Genomic DNA, 22,169 nt, shown 5'->3' on the forward strand with positions numbered 1-22,169 from the left:
ACTAGATAAGTTTTTACCAAAAACTAATTTCATTGAGGCTAAACTTTATTTTGATACTAATTAAATAAGTATACTAGCAACATTTTCAGTTTTAATAAATGTAAAACAACACAAGCATTCAAACACTTCCAGATAACAAGTAAAACAATAGTCAATGATGCAATAAAAGTAAATGTGTAACTTTCCCACAGCTGATCTCTTATTGTAACGCCTCTCAAAAATTAGAAAATGTGCTATTTCTTATGATTAAGTACAGAAACTGTCGAAATACTGAGTTCACACACAGACACTCACCATCAGTGTTGGTGAGGGCGACTCTGGTGTGGTCGTAGGCGATGACGTTGGCATATCTGTTCTTTGGCTTGTTAATCTCAAGGTTAGAGTGTTCCCAGGAGAACTGCTGCCCTGGATCAATAGACTACAAGAGGGAAGCACATTATGAATTACACATCACACTGAACTTCACACGTTACGAACATCACATGGCCTATGCAATGAAATACAAAAAAAGAAAAAGAACTGACAGCATGCAATACTACAGTGTCCAGCATAAATGAGTACACCGCTCTTTGAAATTTAAGCTGTACATACATTTTTTCAGACAGTGAATATGGACATTGTACAGTATACAGCAAATTTTTTACTATGTTATATTGATTAATGTAATATTCGGTAATGTAAATGTGCTAATATAACATTGTTAGGATACGAACATTTTTTTTTAATTCAAACATAATGGGAGGAAGTACAAATTTATAAAAAATTATAATGTGTTGGGGTTAATTTTTTCCAAGTAATTTTATTTAATATTTTGTCAAAGCATAATAATCTTTACGATATTAAATGATGAGATCTACACAATTCCTTCATATTATCACAACACAGATCAATTAAGGTTACTTGAATGTTTTTACAAATTTAGGTGGATTAAACATAAAACAATTAAGTTGTCCCCAAAAATATTTTTAAATAGGATATATAAACAAGCCTTGTTTTAATTATTTATTTATTAATTTAATTTAATTAATTTATTTATTTATTTAGGGGTTTCACTTTTATTATATAGAACAGTAAAGATTTCAGATAGGAAAGTATTAGGAGCAGAGAGAAGGGAAGGATTGGCAAAAAACATTAAGCCGGGAATCAAACTCGGGTCGCTGTGAGCACTTCTGTGATATATATGTCGGAGCACAGTACCACTAGTCTATGAGCAGGAACTTTGTTTTATTTTTTTAAAAAGAGCTCCAACTTTGCTAATACAATGTAATGTGAAACCAAATTTGCACAAAGATCTTATTGTATAGAAACCCAGAGGTAAAAAAAAAAACTATTTAAAAGTGATACGGGTGTTTATCTACACCAAAGAGCATAGAATCATCAAGAGGCGACACTCTGTTGTTATTTGGGAAACAGCCACTAGATGCCGCCTATGTCACATGGCAGACATATGGGAATGAAAACTACAATACAACAACAGCACGAATAAATATCATTAGATAGAATGAATTGATATATTGAGTTAAATATGTATGTATGTATGTTTATATATATATATATATATATATATATATATATATATATATATATATATATATATATATATATATATATATATATATATATATATAGGGCTGTCAAATGATTAAAAAACGTTAATCAAAACGCTGTATTTATTACAGAAATAAAAACACAGGCATTTAAGTGCCATTTGAATTTCAAACAACCAATGCCAATAACAAACAAAAATGATTTACATGTTGGATTCTAAGTGGACCACACACACACACACACACACACACACACACACACACACACACACACACACACACACACACACACACACACACACACACACACACACACACACACACACACACACACACACACACACACACACACAGAGACAACTCGCGTATTACAGTGGACCCGGTGAGCGAGGGAGGGATCCCTTCAGATTTATCAACATGCACGATCGTGTTCATCAAGTTGGGTTCTAAAGTATGACTATTTTACAAGCAAGGATTCTGACACAGCAATGTTAAACTTATGAAATGTAAAGGATCATGGAAGTAACTTAAAGGCAGAGAATGGGCTGTCTTTGACAGCTTGCGACTTCATCTGCCACTTTCACTACAGTACATTTACATAAACACTAATACTACGCTTTTATGATTAAGATAACACTGATTAAGAGTCTACCATCTAAACAGCGATTTTTGATTACCTTAAAGTATCATGCGAGTACCAAAATGCGAAGGTTTTTCTTTCTGTTCGCCATGCTGTATCAAATTCCATTAAAACATCCTGAATGAAAATATGCTGAATGAGAGTGAACTGCTGAACTGCAGTTAAATTCTAAAGATTAAAAATAAAACACCCGAAATTGCATAAAACTCTGGAGGAAACGCAGGACAGCCTGGTGATGCCACATTAATTGTTTTATACTGAAACTTTCCTTCTAAAAGCGCGTACTTGGTCTTATCAAAATTTCTTTGCATGTTAAACACAAGCAGGGCCTTTGCATGTGAACTGGCGCTCTAGGCAAACGGCAAACACACCACCCTCAACCCGAAAGTGAAAAAGAAAGTGACTGGTTTGCTGATGAAAGCGAGGACCGTGAAGGAGAGTGTGGGTGTAGTGGATGAAAGTGAAGATCGAGGGGTTCGCTCACTATTCTCCTGGCCAAGGCAGCCGCCCAGGTCGCCTCTATGCACGCACCGTCCCTGAACGCACCATCCTCTTCAGAATTACCCATATGTGTTCATTGGATTCACATTAGAAGACATATTTATAATGATATAATATATTAACATATTTTAGAAGAAAAGAAAAGTTCTGCAACAAAAAGTTTACTGACACTTATCAACATCCCTTTTTGAAAGTCATGTTAATTTAATTTAACATGTCAGTATTAATTTGTATGCTAGAAGTGTAAACTCTAAAATGAAAGTAATTTAAAGGGTCACGAAACACCAAAAACATTTTTTGAGCTGTTGACAGTCGTATATGTGTCCCACACTGCTAAAAACACTATTAGGACACCTATATCTCACTAAAAAGTGTAAATTGGTTGTTTTTGCGTTATTTCAAGCAAATTCGTACTTCCAGTTTGAAACGAATTTTTGAAGCTGCGTCACGGTCATGACATAATAGCGTTGTATTCCAGCGTGCAGACTGGGCGTCTGTGCCAGAGTGAGTCTTATTACATCTTACAGTGTGTTGCATTAGTGCATGAGTAAGGCTTGGTTCAAACCAATCAGCGTGCTCTATTGTGCAACTTCATTAATATTCATTACTGTCACAGTGTAGACGGCAGAGACGCCACGTTGTATTGGCAAAACAAGCGTGAAGTGTTGCTTTTTTAGTTTGCTGCAGTTAAGTTTTGTTTTCATTTTCTCTCTGTGAGAGCGCAGACTCACGCGTGGATTAACAGTGTACGCGACGCTCGACAACAATAACTTACGTGTCTAAGGAGGATTATTGTTTACCTGAGAGCTGTTCTCATCTGCAAACGCTGAGATCCAGATTGTAGTCTCCTCTAAATAAAGACGCGGCTCTAGTTGCTGTGGATTGTCCTGTCTCTACAGATTTGGTAAGTGAGCGACCAGTGCTCTTTGTTTATTCAGTTCGTATTTTATTCGTATCAAACAAACTATTGCACCGAGTGCAATAGTTAGCACTAACAGTTACAACCAAACTATAACCTCGTGTTGGATTTTGTGACCGGAATAACACACTTTATAATAACGCTTATAATAACGCGGAATAACGCTTTCTGACGCTACCTGCCGTGTGCATCTAAGTTTCCGGGAAATGCAGAGTTTTTTTTTTCTCATTCGCCGTGCGGTATCAAACACTGCATGAAAAATACACGCTTAGAGCAGCTCCTCAAATTAAATATCACGTTTGTCGGGAGGGACATGTATGAATTCCCTGAATGAAAGAGCCAAACTGCAGTTAAAGTCCACCATTTAATAATTTGGCAAATAATTCGACTACAGATGTCCATGTAAACACAGTCACATTGTCCGCTGTGGTTGTGTGTTTTGACTCTGAAATTTAGCGCGCCCAAATAGACACTCCCACACCAAGCCTCTTTTCTTCCTCCGACACTCCCCCCATAACATGACAGTTCCAAGAAAATAAGTATAGTCAATATATTAAACATTACGTCTCTAAAATACAGTATTAAAAGTGCTGATGATCACCAGTCTTGTGATTGTAAGTGTTGTATTGGCACCTTTCGGATTGTTTTTCAGCTTTAATGTCCTTTTTAAATAAATGAATAAACAAACAAATAAAATACAAAGCAGCTGCGGAAGCCAAAATGGCGAAATCGTGGGGATGTTGCTTGGTGCTGCTGTTGCAATGGAATGTTCTATTGAGTGTCGCCTCTTAGTGATTCTAAGTTCTTTGTCTACACTAAAAAAAATTATGTTTGCTGTTTGTTCAAACTACTTACATTATTTAAACTGAACTAAAAACACAATTCTTGAGGTTTTAGTTGGGAATTTTAATTTCTACTTAAATTTGTAAAAACTAACAAGTCAACTTAATTCCTTCACATTCTCTCTACACAAATCAATTGTTTGAAACCCAGCATTTTTTTTTTACAGTGTAAGAAATCTATTAGGGTGTAACAGATGCATTCAATCTACATCCGGAGGTGTGAAATTATGTGTGCTGGTGTGTGTGAATGTGTGTGTGTGTGTTTAGAGATCTGACCTCATACTCTTGAGAGAACCTCAGGCTGTCATTGGCCTTCATCCTCTCTATGTGAGCGGGCAGTTCAGAGACGGACACTGGCGGGTGGCTGGTCATGCCTGTCAATCACAGCACAAAAACACACTGATCACGTCACACTGTGAGGCTGATACTAGATTGACTAATCTGAGCACGGTGAGGGAGTGTTAATGATCTCATCCATGGTTTAGCAGTAGGATTTATGAGTGTATGTTTTAAGGAGGACAATTGTGAAAATAATGTCACCAAAGTTAAATTAACTGTTAGAATACAGTTGAAGTCAGAATTATTAGCTCTCCTGTTAAATTTCAATTTGTTTATTTTTTTGTCCCTAATTCTGTGTAACAAAGAGATTTTTTTTCTCCAACAACATTTATAAACATAACAGTTTGATAACTAATTTCTAATAACTGATTTCTTTTATCTGTGCCAAGTAGAAAGTACATCATATTTTACTAGATATTTTTTCAAGATACTAGTATTCAGCTAAAGGCTTACCTAGATTAATTAGGTTAAGTACGCAAGTTAGGGTAATTAGGCAAGTTACTGTATAACAGTGGCTGTTCTGTAGACATTTGAAGCTAATAATATTGACCTTAAAATGGTTTTTAAAAATCTAAACTACTTTTATTCTGGATAAATAAAACAAATAAGACTTTCGCCAGAAGAAATTTTTTTTTAATAGAAAATACTGTGAAAAATGGCTTGCTCTATTAAACATACTGTGATACTTGCTCTATTAAAGATAATTTGGGAAATATTAAAAAAAGAAAAATAATCGGAGGAGAGCTAATCATTTTGACTTCAACTGCATACATCAATAAAATGAATGGAACCTTTTATTGATATCTATAGAATTTTTGAGTATCGCATTTAAAACTTCGAGCTTGTATGGATCATATATAATGAAACGAGAATTTGGAGGCCCAAAATAAACAACAACAACACAAAAAAGGTACAGTACTGCATATTTGTTACTCTACATATTAAATGTTGAGGTTTTATGATTGAATATACTGTATGAATTTTCTTAACTTCATAAGCGAATATAATTCTGTGATATACAGTGATGAGAGATTAGCATCATTCAAAAGCCATTTGATCCATCTTGATATGGTTTTTCTATGATAGAAAAGAATAGGAAATGTTCATCTTAAAATATTACTAACAATATAAAACTTTGAATTTCTTTGTTAATAATTTAAATGTCTTTATTAATTAAGTGTTGAATATGATGGTGAAATCAGATAAAACCTTATTTTGCAGTGTTTTCTAAAGTAAAAAAAAGTGGTTCATAAAAGGTATCATACAGTATGACTTAGTTTTTAGGTATTGTTTTAATTATAGTTTGTACTGTACATGGTTTGGTAACACTTTATTTTGATGGTCTATTTGAGTATTAGTAGACTGTCTGCTCAATACCTGTTGATAGTGCTGCTAAACAGACATTTAACTTACTATAAGAAACTTAGCAAGTACGTCAACCCCTAACTTCAACCCTAACCCCAAGCTAACAGTCTACTTATCATCTAATGAGAATTAGTTGGCATGTAGATGCAATGTAACTTAAATTCAACAAATGAACCATCAAAATAATGTGTGACCCATGGTTTTACTATATAATTTGTTGTGTAACAATCAACAATGTTCCAAATATACTAATATTTATGGATAAATGTGCCTAATTAGGAAGCCACTTGGCTTGTTACTTTTAAGAGGACAGTTAATTACAGACTTATTTATTATTAATACTAATACAACAACTACTACTACTACTACTAATACTACTAATAATAAAATACTAAAAACTGGTTGAGGCAATTGGCAACTATAATCATTTCGAATTATATAATTAAATAATAACATAAAATATAAAGACTATACACAAATGTTTTATTTATTAAAGCAAACAGCCTCACAGAATATCACTTCATGATATTTTTAGTGCCTGTGGGAAGGGTTTGTCGGCACAGGGCACTTAAAAGTTTCCACTTAAGTAAATAATACACGTCCCACTCTAGAATCTCTAAATATGAAATCAAAACTATATTGAATCGGTGCGTGGGAGAGTATAGATTACAATACAGTCAGAAATACTAAGCAAGATGAAATGCACAATGAAACTGCTGAATCAGATCAAATTAAACTTAAAGCAAAAATCAATATTACTGCATTTAGAATATAACTGAGAAGAAGAGTTCATTTCATGTCTGCAATCCCTGCCGGTTCAATGAAGTCCCAGATCAGCACAGGTTAACACAATGGTTTTCCACACACCAGCAATGGTTAATACTGTATTCTTTACTATAACTACATCAAATGGATCTCTTTTATGTCCCTGTTTAAGGCAAGATACTGCAGAATTTACAAGCATTTTGAACATGACTTCATTAAGTGTTTAGATTATGGTGCCTGAAATATATGCATTATTTAGTTAAATATGCATTAATTTGCACCAAAATCTTAACACCCGATGTTAAATATTCTTGTAAAAATGTATTTTGTTACTTTACTAGCAAGACATCTCATCCCTTTAAAGTGAAAACATGTCTTGCCACCCTCTTTTAATGCATAAATAAAAGACGTGTTACTACACTTACTGGTTCTTTAAAGACTCTTGACAGGTTGTGGCGCCCCTTTTTAAATTATCTGTTGGCTAACTCTCTTGATTCATAAGCTGAGCAATAACTAGGGCCAGACTGAATCTGCAGACATTGTCTCTATTTCTGCGGAGACTTTTGTAAAAAATCTGTGGATTTATGGAGAATAATTTAAGGAGTATCATAACTAAAATCTTAATATATGAAATTTAAAAATAGTAATTTTTAAAACTTGTATTTAATGCAAATTCAATTAGATCCACTTATTTAGTAAACAAGGCAAGTCTCTTGTATAATATATCTATTAAAAGACAGAAAATATTACTTTGTATTGTATTGTAAACAAATCATATGAACATTTTAATATAACTGTTATTATATCACAATAATATTAGTGGAATGTATTTAAAAATGAATAAATATAAATATACACACATTTACACAGTAAATAAATAGACTCAATGATGGGCTAAAAATCTGTGAAAATTTGCAGTTTTCTGTGCGTTCAGATTGTGTGTGAGCCTAGCAATAACATATGAATACATATTTACTATTCCTTTTCAGTTTTTGTTCATTTTTTTTTTTACATTTATTTATCTTTATTATTACTATTATTTTTATTTTTACTTAATTATATTTTAGTTTTTTTAAAGGAGAATTGATAGGCTGTTGAGGGAGGGAAGTGTTTATTTGGGGTTGGGTTAACAACAACATGGAAGGATAATTATAAAATGAATGTTGTAATTTATATTCTATGTAAAAACCTAATAAAAGAAATGTGAAAATGTAGTTAGTAATATTTTTGAGGCTTATAGATTTCTCTTTTTAGAACATTTTCACATTTATTTTGTATATAATCATGTAAATTAAGTATTAAAATATCCCTCTGTAAAAAAAAAAAAAAAAAAAAACTTTAGAAAATAGATAGAAATAAAACAGTTTGAAATGAACTAGTGCCACAGAAATGTCTCAGTGCAGGAGAAAAACATGACAAAAAACAACCTTTAAAATACGACCTATAACTGAAACTCTACAAACAGACTAAAAGAGTGACAACAAAATAAACACTTAAAAATATAGATATTTTTGGACGTTTGCTTTACATTAGACTGAAAGAAACTTTTTATGAAAAGTCAAGAAGTCTAAAACTTTTCTCAAATTTATTTATTTATCAAAACTGTGATTTTGTCTGCAGTGTCTTGCATGCCTTAAAGAGCTGGTTATAGACATATTATGGATGTGCATATTGCAGATAAATTCTTACCTATAGAAACTAAAACCTGAAATCAACCAGAAATAACTTAATAAACACTGTACACAGTCTTAAAAATGTAAGGGTTTAGAAGTAGGATTAGGGAGAGAAAATATCATTAGTTATCATAAGTAGTCAATGGAAGGAGTGTATGAAGTCAGAGCAGAAAAAGCCAAACGAGTTAAGAGCATGAAAAAGCCAATCCTGTTACTGCATATGTTCGAATGGAGGTTAAGCAGTCAATATAGACTCCAAAAACCACAACTAACTTGATAACCGCCGATAACCGATGATAGATGCTCGCAAACCTAGAAAGGAAAACCAACACTGTGTTGATATTGTCAGCGTGTGCATGTGTGTGCATCACAAAGACTAAAATGTGGACTCTTCAGCACTCTGTACCTGCGTGTGTGTGTTTGTGATAGGTCTTTTCATCAGTAATATATTACCAGCCGTTGGGAAGTTGATTCTGCGCAGCTCCACGGGGTCAGATGGATGCTGGGAACTCATGGCTTTACCGCTGCTGGGAAAGCTGCACTTCCTGCCCTCCAACTCTGCCCGCTTCCTGTAACATCACACGCGCAGGAGCATTAAAGCAACACTCACTTAGTAGGAAATAGTTTCTATTGCATTTGGGTCATAATGCGATTTACAGAGAAACATAATACACAGACCTGTCTGGTTTGCTGGATGGCGTGCAGATAAAGGCGAGGACAGAAAAAAAAAGAATAAGGGATAAATGAAATCAGCTTCTGAAGTAGTAAGATATCAAATGTCTCTCATTCTTTGTTCAGTTTTATCATATCATTCTTTTAAATTATTCAAATTTAAATGGACAGTTCACCCAAAGAGTTATTTACCCTCAGGCCATACAAAAAAATAAAAAATAAATAAAAAACGTGTAGTGGTTATTAAAGGAAATTATCAAGTAAATAATGCTCAGTTTCTTTTGCCGATCAATTGTATTGTTTCATAATACCTAAGTTTATCATCAGTAGTCTCAGGAAACAATTTAGCCATTGACTTGCATTTTACGAATATCTTAGGAGCACAATTTTAGCAAAACTTTTTGTCGCCTACATCTTGGATGGCCTGAGGGTGAGTAAATGAACAGCAAACCCTGTTTTAACAATGTCTAAATGAGAGACGTGTGGTCAGGGGATCCTCACCTACCATCATGACATGTATACTAATGATAAAATAAATATTTGTACACTGATCTGCACTCAAAAAAAATCCTTTTTTTATTTTTGCTTGTTCAAAGTACTTATTTAAAATGAGTTGAAACAACACAATTACTGGGATTTCATTGGGACAACCTAATTTTTTATGTTCAATCCACATAAATTTGTTAACAAAGTTAACTTGATCGATTTATGTTGGAACAACATGAATTAATTGTGTGGGACCCTGCAGTTTTTACCGTGTGTGCTATAAATGCAATTTCTGTATGATTCAAATGATTAAAATCATTTTTATAATCAAAATTGCTGTATTTTGCGTGTCTTCTGTTCAATTACAGCGTAGGAAGCGAGCTGAGGCAGCACCGAGCTGTGCCTCACTTCAATGCGCAATCCCTTGCAAACTGGCTTGAGCGAGCACCTTTTGCTTACTCAGAGTATGCTACCAATGTAATGCTTTATTAAAATGTTTTATACATACGTCCTCACTTTACATTTAATAGATAATGTATTTCATGTGTATCTATCTGGTATTTAGTGTTAGGATCTGACATACAGCCGCACTAAAAAGGCATGAGGTGAGGCAGGCAGTAGCTCTGCCGCACTGAAGAGGGCGCACGTGAGCTCACATTATTCTTGTGTAGTGGTTGCTCTTCTTCTACGCAGTAAAGTTCAATAGGAGTCAGTTATTTTATGTTTTGCTCTGACTGACTGCAAAAATCGAGGATATCAGCTCAAAAATTTCTTAAATGTGGACTTTCAATCACACTGTGTGTGTGTGTGTGTGTGTGTGTGTGTGTGTGCGTGTGTGTGTGTGTGTGTGTGTGAGTGTGTGTGTGTTTGTGTGTGTGTGTGTGTGTGTGTGTGTGTGTGAATGAATGAAAAAGAGAGAGAGTGAGTGTATCCACTCACAGCACTTGCTGGTGCTGGTGCTGTGTGTTGCTTATAGCTGTCTGTAGCATACAGCTGGGTGTTTTTGGGAGAGATATTTAATAGCTATACAGTTTGCATTTTTGGCTCAATATGTACCTGCCATGAGTATAGAAAGAATGCTGGTATTATAAATGAAACAGATTTGGCAGTTGGCAAATATATCGAGTGAATATGTTTGTAAATCTGACTCTTGACTTAGAAAGAGTCAGTGCCTCACCAGCCAAAAACCTCACCACACGTCACTGCTCTATAGTAGCAGATTAAATCAAATTCATTTTAGAGTGTAGCACATTTAATAAAATGTATATTCAATTTTTTTCAACTGAAATTTTAAAACTCGCTTTTAAAAGACTTTAAAGGATTAGGAAATTTAGGCCTTACAGCAATGAAACACTGAACATATCTGCATCGTGCATTTGTCATTTAATCTAAAATCCTCTTTAACTGTGGTTCAACTCATTAAATCTCACTTTCTGCTGATTTGTCTTGTCTGTCTCACCTTTTAAAGAGGAGGATGAGGATGACGATGCTGATGATGAAGATGACAGCCAACACTGGTCCAACCACCCACAGAAGCCCCTCCTCCTCATCTACGATTGGCTGTGGCTCCACATCAGAGAAGAGCACCGCATCAGAGAATGGGCTTGTGGAGTAGACAGTCTGTCAATCAAAGATCAGCACATTAGCATAAATATACTGTATTTTCAAATATGTAAAAAAAAATAATAATTTTTTTTGTGCTGTAAATTATTTTTACAGCACAATATCAACAATATAAGATGCTTTATGGCTTATTTGCATGTGTTTTTTATTTTTAATAAATCCATTTGGTTGACACTTGAAGGGGCTGCTCATAATACTTTCATGACAATTTTTTAATTAGTACATAAAACTTCATGAATATGAATTAGATGTATGCATGCTTATTACAGCTGTCATTAAGTGTCATTCACTCAGTTTTGTTAATTTAAATGCAAAGAGGACATTGTTTGAGATGTCTTGGTCATGACAACTTGACATTGCCATGGCATAACTTGTCATAAATAAGCCATAAACATGACTGTTATGGAACAAAATCAATGCCAAAAGTCTTGAATTAAAAAGCTTGTTGAATAGCACAAACTGAAAAAAATAATACACCGTATTAACAAGTTCTTGCATTTTAATGACTTGAATTCCAGGGTTTGTATTTTTAGGTCCTGAAATTTAACATATCTGTTTATTTAAGCTGTGAAGGTTTCAGCTAAAAATATTTTAAACATGTTTTCATACTTATAAATTCAATAATTCATATTCAATTTTCAGATTTCACTTACAAAATATTCAATACCCTTTAAAAATACGATGTATAATGTTCAAAGGGCAATTTTCAGTTCATTTTATTTCAGTTCAAATAATTTTCTTCCATAAATTCAGTGGATCAAATTTGACTGCTAAAATTCAACATTACATCCGGGAACTGCAGGAAAAGCAATAGATTTCAGCTTGAAGATCGCTAGCTGCTCATTCACCAGCAGGTTCACATAAACTGTCTTTTGTCGAATATGATGTTACACAATCTCTATCTTTATTAACTCTTTTTTTTAATCTTAAAATATTTGATCTCCACCTGCTGGAAGATAACTCTTTTAAAACAGACCATGTTTTATTAAAAACAGTAAAATTGCTATGTAATTTTTAACCGCTATAATTACCAAGACCGTATGGTGTCAGAAAATGTGCATAAATGTGTGTGTACTGCAAACGGCATTTGTGTGTGACTCATAATTTCAGAAAGGCTTGAATTAATTATATATGTGACCAACAATATATGAAATAAACTTACTAGATATTTTTGACTAATGAGCTGGATTTCAGCTTCATCTGTGTCTGTCTCTATCACTGACTGCTGTTTATCTGACATAATGCATGATGAGAAGCAGACACTTACATGGAAACGGTGGACGGGGAGAAGCAGCTCATTTGAATTTAAAGCCAAAGGCTACAAAAACAGCTCCACTGTACTCCAAAATGGCCAAATTCTGGAGGCTGTAATAAATACCCTGATGGGTATTTTGAGCTGAAATTTTACAGACACGTTCCGGAGACACCAAATGCTTATCTAACACCTTGTAAAAAAAGTAAAATAGGTGCGCTTTAAAAATAGGATTTATAAATCAAATTGCATCAACATTTGCTCTAACTGAAATAAAACCATTTCTCTGGATTAACTAGATTTATTTGTGCAAAAAGGTTTATTTTTGTTTTATTTATTCATTTTTATTTATGTAATTTGTTTGATTCTACGTATGTCTGATAACATTTCTTCAAAATTTCTGATATTGTCATTTAAAGTATTTTTGTCAAAAAATGTTTGAAGTGTTATGATTAAAAATCATGTTATTTCACCAAATAATGGTATGGTGTATTACTAAATACGGATATAAACATATCTGAAACCCCAGGACCTTATTTCTTAATATTTTCAAATCCATTTTATACTTTCAATGCCACATTTCCAGCTTTAACAACCAACATTTTGTGAATCTTTACAGTTATTCTGTTCCTATACAGTACATTATCACTGCAGACCCCAAAATTATATAGTGGACTTACATTCTGGCCCAGTTCGAGAATAGCCAGTACGAAGCACACATACTCCTGTCCGTTCACCAGAGGTCGGTTCATGAAGGCTCCATACACATGTCCATCTCCTAACTTAAATTCAGCAGGAAGATTTTGGAAATGAGCAGTGATGTACGGCTTTGCCTCTGCCTGCCTCCGTAAACGCACAGAGCGACCGGTGCCATTAATCTCCCTCAGCAGCTGGAGAAAAACAGAAAACAGGACAAATTAACCACAGCCAACACTGAATCAACAAGTGCTTTCAACTTTGAACTAATATGCTGACAATAGCAGAAAACCAAAGACGTTAGAATACACAAGACGTGTCACTCATATCATTTTGAATGGGGAAAAGCTTGACAAGCAGTTTTGCAGAATTTGATGTGTTCCCATTCAAACAGAGTGCCCAAGCATACTGCCTGAGAGATGATTCAATGATGGCTGCCTAGTGAAATGACTTGTCTTAAAAGGACTTAGTTAAAACTGAACAAAGTACTAAATAATGCACAAATATTTAGTACCTCATCGAGGTTCATCTCGTCTGGATCGCTCCACATATTCTGGAAGTTTCCTGCTCTCTGCCTTTTCAAAGGAACGACCAAAATGTAGAAACCCCTGCCAATTAAACATCATGATATATTATTATGGGGGAATCTCACGAAGAAAAGCTGGCTAAACTAAACACAATTGCATTAAAAGCAAAAGTTTTAAAGCACAAAAAGAAGAGATAATGAATCAGGTATTGTATCTATGCAACGGTTTATTGAGCCTTTGCTTTTAACAATTTACATTACATTATGTTTACACAACCTTGTGCATCAAGAAAAATTCACAGTCACTGAATTATTTTAATACTTAGAATTCTGAACATTTAATTACGCGGCAGTTCATATTTTACAATTTTTAAAATTATATTTTAGTATTCTCAGTTTATCTCTTACACGTTTCAGTTTGTTGTGTAGAACTGGGTACATTTTAGAATTGTCAGTTTATATTTTGACTTCTGTTTATATATTACAATCCTCAGTTTATATTTTGGAATTCAAAGTTATATTTCGACTTCTGTTTTTATATTAATATCCTCAGTTTATGTTTTAGAATTCTTAGTTTAAATTTTGACTTCTGTTTATATATTAAAATTCTCAGTTTATATTTTTTAATTCTTAGTTTAAATTTTGACTTCTGTTAATATATTAAAATCCTCAGTTTATATTTTAGAATTCAAAGTTATATTTTAGACTTTCTAGTTTATATTTTGGACTTATTTTGGATATTTTTTTTAGAATCATCCATTTATATTTTAGAATTCACAATTAATCTTTGTATTTTTGTTTTTGCTGTATCTTTAACTTAAATATGAACTTAAACTTAAATAATAGAACTGCGACTAAAAAAATAATAAAATACAAATACAAAAATATTTGTATTTAGTATAATATAAAGAAATATAATTGAAGTAAAACATATTAGACCAGAGTTAAATTTCGTTTGGGGGAGTTGATGCTTAGAATTGTTGGGGGCTTGGATGCTTGGTGGGGGCGGTTGTTGCAGCCGAGTGAGGAGGAGGGCAGGCCGTAAATGGGCCGCAGGCCAGCAGTTTGAGGCCCCTGATTTAAGGTAAACATTTTTAAAAGGCCTGTCAACATTTTTTTTTAATAATAGTAGTTTTATTTTGCATTTCCAAATAAATAACTCAAATTTTTCTCTCGACAGTGCGATTTTTACAAAGTGAAACTTACAGTCAGGTACAAATTATTTCCTGAAAATACAGTAATATAATATTTACTCTTAAAGATTAATTTATCAGTAATTTATTGAATAGAAATGTTGACTAATTCAGAATAAAATTCATTCATTTAAGTAACTGTCATAACTTTGTAAAACTTTAACAACTTCAAAACTCAGAGTTTTCAATAGAATTCTGAGTTAATTATTTTTTAGTTCTCTGCTTATATTTCAGAATCCTCAGATCCTAATTCTTTTCCAGATTTATAAGTTTGAGAAGTAATTTAGAACCTAATGTTAATTCTCCCTGTATATGTTTTGGAGTTTCCCTGACCTGACGTTAGCCTGGCCTTGTACAGTGGGCAGCTGCAGAATGGCAATGCTCTGCGAGCTGGTCTTGTCCAGCAGCTGTGGTTTCCTGGTCATCAGGTTTGGAGCCGTCATGGCGTCCGTGCGGTGCTGCAGGCCTCCAGTGCTGTCGGATTTACTGGTTAACAGAAAGTTGTACAGAGATTGAGGCTTTAGCTTAGTCACTAACTTCTGCCCGAGCCGCCCATCGACCTCCACACTCTCGCCATCGCCATATGAGATCTGACAAAGAAAGAAAGATGGAAAACATTAAATGCACACTTTGACAGTCAAACTATGAGTATCTTATGGCACACACACATAAAGAGAGCAGAGAAAGATTTAGACTGACACCTCAGACACTTGCTAACATGCACACACTCACACTTAAACAAACACTGTCATACACAATTCAGTCTCAATATGCTGCATGAAGAGGTGGTGACACAGACACACACAGTCACAAGCTTGATTTAATACTAAGCTTATGAAACGATTCATCACCTAACCCAGTGGTTCTCAACAAGGGGTCTAGATACCACTAGAGGGCCTCTGAACACTTAAAAGATGACTTTGAATGATTTCAAACAATTCGATTTTTAAAAAAAAGTTTAAACAGGTAAAGATTAAAATACAAACTCACTACATGTTTCTTATTAAATTATGAACATATGTGAATTTTATATGAAGACAGAATTGTAGACCTGGAAATTAATAAATGTATGCTATAAGTAACAGTTAAAATAACAATTCACACCATTTACTACTGGCTTACTACCTGCTATTATTAAAATATTAACTGTTAATTAGCATTTCTAAAGTATGATCTTATTTTTCATCCCTAATCCTACCCAATACCTAACTACTACCTTACTAACCACAGGTTTAAAACATATACAGTTGAAACCAGACGTTAACAAAAAAAGAAAGAAACATAACTGTTTTTTAAAAACCGTTTCAACTCTCTTTTTCAACTTTGTCCACAAATTTTCTATAGGATTGAGATCAGGGCTATGTGATGGCCACTCCAAAACAGTCACACTGTTGTCCTTAAAGCACATTTAACTAATTTGGCAGTATGCTTCGGGTCATGGTCTGTTTGGAAGACCCATTTGTGGCCAAGTTTTAATTTTTTGGCTGATGTCTTGAAATGTTGCTTCAGTATTTCTTCTTTCTTTATGTTGCCATCTATGCTGTGAAGTGGATCAGTCCCTGCTGCAGCAAAAAGCCCCACGACATGATGCTGGCAATAAGGCAAATGTGTTGATTAACCATTACTAATTGTGTATAGATATTTTGCAGCTAGCAAATATAGAAAGGTTTCATTTCTGTCATTTCAAGAGTCATTTCTGAATCATCAATGAATTATTACTTTTATTATTTTTAATTATTACTTACTTAAAACCAAATGAAAGTAGGCTTAAGTAAGAAGGTAATGCAAAAACACATATGAGCTATAGAAAACGAAACCAAAAGGTTAAATCTCAGACATTTAAGGAGATTTAGAAACCCATCCCAAATTGTCTCTGTTGGTCTGCAGAGCATGTGAGATTACCTGTGGGGGTGCAGACAGGTCTCGCACACACATAACGAAACGGGTAAACAAGATAAGACTTTCCACTATTTAATCGATCACGGATGTTTATATTGGGCGGATACAAAATAGTGTAAAAGGATGTTATTAATAGTAAAAAACAAAAATGTGTCACTAAATATGTTTGGGCAGCCGTTAATATACCTGGTCGGCACACCAAAGTAAAGTCTATTTGTGGGGAGTACTGCTAACTATTACTAAGCAGCTAATAAGTTTATTGAGCTAAAAGTCTTAATTAACTTAAAGGTTAATAGTTTGTTAATAGCATGAATTTTCCATTAAAATAAAGTGTGACCAAATTTTCACAGTGATTCCTATAATATTTTTTCTTCTCAAGAAAATCTTATTTAGTACCTCATCCATTATTTTAGTTTGGCTTTTTTAGTTTAGCATATACAGTAGTTTGGCTTATTTTAGTTAAGCATTGCACTTTAATTACATTTTAAGCTGAATACTAGCTCAAAATGACTAGAAAAATTCTATGTACTGTATCCCTGTAAAAAAAAAATTGGTTGTAAAAAATTAGTTATTAAAACTATCATGTTAAAAATGTGCCGAAAAATATACTTTATGTTAAAGAGGGGAGTTTTTGAAAGAGAATCAAAATTTTGACATCAACTGTATAATGTAGAAATGACTGTGTATATTGTATTCTGTACAATAAAAATGCCATTTTTCAGAAAATAAGTAGCATGTGACTACAACTTGCACAACATTAGAATTACATTGGTGTATAACTCACAAATGTTTATAAGTTATATAAACATAATTTAGGTATGTTTTTATAATTTAATTAAGAAACAGTGTAAAAATTACCTGCCGGTAGCCATATACTGAGTAAGCTCTATAGTTGGCTCTAAATTATAGTGGTTTTTATTAAAAAACAACATCTAACATAAACATGGAGTCTAAATTAATTCATTTAAAGCATAATTCTGGCGTGTGGCAAATGTGCTATACACATACTGCTTGACAGTAATTGCATTAAATAGGTTGTTTTGGAACTGTTGCCTCTCCAGATGTCATACAGAGTTGGAAGACGCAATATTTAAAATTATAATAACTGGTTTTGGTTGTGTGGGTGGATGGAAAAAGAAAAAATATGACAAACATAATTTAAATAGAATTGGTAACTATGCACACAGTTCAGCATGAGTAAGCCACCAGGCAACATCAAGTAGTGTCAGTCAATGCCAGTGAGTTCGCACACGCGCACACACACACACACACACACACACACACACACACACACACACACACACACACACACACACACACACACACACACACACACACACACACACACACACACACACACACACACACGGCACAGGGAAACAAACAGGGAAAAAATAAAAGAAAAAAAACCACAGGGAACTTTTATGATCCCGGACGAGCCCCCATTAAATGTTAAGATGTGTGATGTTGGAGGATGTAACATGGAAAAAGATAATAATTGGTTGTGTTTGAGAGTAACAAAAGACAAAACGCAGACAAATATAATGTGAACAGAACTGAGTTTACTGCGCAAACAACAGTGTCAGTCGGCAGTCGGTATCAGTGCATAAACACATGCGCACACACAGGGAAAAAGATATAAAAAATAACATCAGTCATGAACTTGGATGGGCCTGCATTAAATGTTACGACACCAGATGTTGTCTTGGTTAGGGAAGTAAAATTTAATTGGTTAATAATTGGTTGTGTTAATTGATAATAATTGGTCGTATTTGTGAGAGTGCCATAACTGGAATTTAACAGATATAAAATGTAACTTATATTCAGAAAATGTTATACAGTATGCAAAAATATCATGATCACAAATGACAGGCAAGAACAATCATGTAAATTCATCTTTAAGCCTGAATATGAATGAAGCCAAAAAAATTGTTTGAGTTTAAGGCCCTGTTTACACTAATTCGTTTTGGTTTGAAAACGCATACGTTTTTACTACGGTTACGCCATCCGTCTACACTAAGCCGGAGTTTTCGAGCACCGAAAATGGAGCATTTTGGAAACGCTGAAGAGGCCGTTTTCATCCTAAAACGCTGCTGCTCCGTCTCAGTGTGGATAAGGGAAAACAGAGACATCTGAAAACAGAGGCGGGGCTGCCAACATTCGCTTCTCTGATTGGGACTTTTCCTCAATATTAAGTAGCCTACACACAGTTAAAGTTCTGCATCCTCTCCTTATAAGTTCAGACTTCGCAAGTTTGATATGGAAAACAGACTCCCAAGAACATGTCGGGTAAATGTTCAAAGGGAAAGGTGTACTTTATAACCTTATTCACATCATCCTGGCTACATTGTTTCACTTTCTTAACAATAAAATAAAAACATGAAGGAACTGCTATTTTCATTTTGATATTAACAACTTAACAGACAGCAGAAATGTTGTGGCGTTGTGCAGCATATACGAGCGTCATCTTCACTGTATGCGTATTCATAACAAAACAGAGCGTAACATTACTGCCTCCATTCATTTTCATTAAAAATATGAAACATGCCCTCTCTTTTGCTGAATATCAGTTTTAATAATCAATACTGGCCATTATAAAAGTATAACATACAATAAGTTTATACATTATAGTAAATAAAGGCAAGCAATTACTCAATATACAGAATGTACATGGTTAGATTAATCATTAACTTATCTTTGTTCTCAGCCAAAACACGTTACCCGAGAACATGTAATCGATTCAAAACACCAAAGTCGAGGAATATGTTGTTAGATATAGACAACAAGATGAATTAAATATCACGTTTAGCAAATATAGTGAGATTAGATCCAGCGGGAGATCCTCAACGAACACTCCGACGAGCACATCTCTCGTCTGGGTAGATGGGCTGCAGCACATGCCAGAAAGTGTGTGTGTGTGTGGTCACATGATGTGCGTTTTCAGTGTTTTGGTGTAGACGGAGAGCTGTTTAGAAACGCTGGGTGAAACGATAATGTGGACGCGGATCGTTTTCATTCTAAAACGTCGTTTTAAAACTAAAACGCACTAGTGTAAATGGCACCTTAGTCATTTCAGAATAGTATTATTTTAATTGTTATTATTTATAATTAGAGTTTTTTATATTCATATATTGACACTGATGGTTTAGTTTCAAATAAAAAGATTGCAAGTTTGAAAACAAGCAGCTTTGTTACAATGATAGCACAAGAAACAATTTTTTCTATATCAGGTGTGAGATTTAAATATAGCTTTATTTTAAATGCTTTAGGCAACACAGTGGCTTAGTGGTTAGCACGGTCGCCTCACAGTAAGAAGATCACTGGTTCGTGTCCCGGCTGGGCCAGTTGCGTTTCTGTCTGATGTTTGCATGTTCTCACTATGGGTGGGTTTCCTCCGGGTGCTCCGGTTTCCCCCACAATCAAAAAACATGCGGTAGGGGTGAATTGGATGAACTAAAATGGCCTTAGCGTATTTGTGTAAATGTGTATATGGATGTTTCCCAGTATGGGTTGCAGCTGGAAGGGCATCCCCTGTGTAAAACATATGGTGAATAAGTTGGCGATTCATTCTGCTGTGGCGACCCCTGATGAATAAAGAGACTAAGCCAAAGGAAATTAATGAACCAACACAAGCACACACATACACACAGCAAACACATATTATAAGTGTAGTTCTTACGATGAGAGACTGCGCTTTATTACTGGTGGTTCGAGACTCCCAGGTCAGCAGAACTGAACTCTTCATTGCAGCTTTCACTTTGAAGTTCACAGCAAAAACTATGAAAAGGGAAAAAACGAAGATCAACAAATTACACATCAATACTTCAGCTCACCTGAGCACAACCTCTGGCCTCCATCAAAGCTGAAGCATTTATGAAGAACGTCAACAAATCTCTTCAACGGTTTCTTTTAAAATCATTTCCTACATCAGGATGTTACTTTATCTGACAGCAGGAAAAATACATAGTCCCTCTTTTTTTCATGGTACTGACAAGAATTTGTCACTCTTTTCCAAGAGCTCACCTTTACTGTAGTTGTTTTATGAGATAATGGAGCACTCCAACATTGACTTAAACCCATTTACAGAAAGATTCTCACCTTGTGCTTAATGGACGCCATCAAACAAGAGACTCAGACCAACAAAAACACACAGAAATGACCAGACATAAAGAGAAAATGGCCTTCCAAAGTAAAGTTTTGTATAAGAATGGTTGCCTGACTAATTGTTTTGTTTGTGTGAGGATTCACATGTGTCCTACCTTCCTCTGCGGGTTGTGTTTTGATGGAAATGGGGAGACTATAGGGCCCGGGGCCTTGTTTGCTAAGCATGCAAACTCTCGCCACGTACTCAGTATTTGCCCTTAGGCCATGAAGAACCACTGTGGTTTCCGAAACATCAGATTCCATGGCAATGTCTGTGCCATTACTATAGGTGACAGCGAACCACACGCGGTAACCTTGAATCCCGTCATAGTTTTTTGGTCGCTCCCATCTCAGGATCGCAGATGAGGAGTTGATGCTTTCGGCTGTTATTTTTGCCAAAATTGGAACGTTTTCCTGTACGCTCATGGTTTGACCCTCAGTTGTCATGGGGTCTGTTATCATGCCATCGGTGGTTGTTTGCACCACGTTTGGGATTAGAAGTGTGACTTGAGCACTTGAACCGTAACCCCATACAGTGCGGGCTGCAAGGCGGAAGACGTACAGCACTCCTGCGCTTAAAGATGAGACTGTGTAGGAGCGTTCCTCTGCGCCCAGCTCCTGTACCATAAAGGTGTCTGAGGACGGGTCGGCCTGGCCGTATGACAGCCTGTAGCCCAGCACAGGGGACAGTCCGGTAGGGGGAGGCTGCCACTTTAGCAGGGCAGTGCTATCCTCTGATGACACCACTGTGAGCAGAGGCATACCTGGCACTGCGGAGCAGAGAAAAGTTTAAAGTTTAACATTAAATATGAAAGACATAATGTTTGCTGGGTTAAATTAAATACCTGGTTTTGAGATTCATACTTCATTAAATAGTACACCCAAATATGAAAATGAAAGTGTCTTTACTGCTTGAAAAGCAAAAGGGTTTTCTAAAGCATTACACATGGAATTACAAGAAATAGGGTCTAAAGGAGCATTCACATATCACATCTAAATTCATGCCGCTTTCTCCAAAACTGTTAATGCACTCATGAGCTTGTGCTCCTGTGGTGTCTGTTGTTGCAACCATTAGATAGGAGGAACCA

At 34.8% G+C, this 22,169-nt stretch overlaps 1 protein-coding gene across 4 annotated transcripts in view; it reads right to left on the minus strand.

Moving 5' to 3' along the window:
* ptprdb (protein tyrosine phosphatase receptor type Db) overlaps nucleotides 1-22,169 on the minus strand; it is a 155,137-nt gene that overhangs the window by 31,772 nt on the left and 101,196 nt on the right. For 2 of the 4 annotated variants that reach the window (XM_087234881.1, XM_087234880.1), the window contains 8 exons: nucleotides 20,618-20,715; nucleotides 15,373-15,629; nucleotides 13,835-13,928; nucleotides 13,305-13,514; nucleotides 11,209-11,369; nucleotides 9,045-9,160; nucleotides 4,726-4,823; nucleotides 295-418 (listed from right to left, as the gene is read on the minus strand). In XM_087234881.1, the coding sequence (XP_087091007.1) occupies nucleotides 295-418; nucleotides 4,726-4,823; nucleotides 9,045-9,160; nucleotides 11,209-11,369; nucleotides 13,305-13,514; nucleotides 13,835-13,928; nucleotides 15,373-15,629; nucleotides 20,618-20,715 (1,158 nt within the window). 4 annotated transcript variants of the gene reach the window in all.

This window comes from Danio rerio, chromosome 1 (genome assembly GCF_052040795.2).
Source record: "Danio rerio strain M-AB ecotype USA chromosome 1, GRCz13ab, whole genome shotgun sequence".
NCBI lineage: Eukaryota > Metazoa > Chordata > Actinopteri > Cypriniformes > Danionidae > Danio > Danio rerio.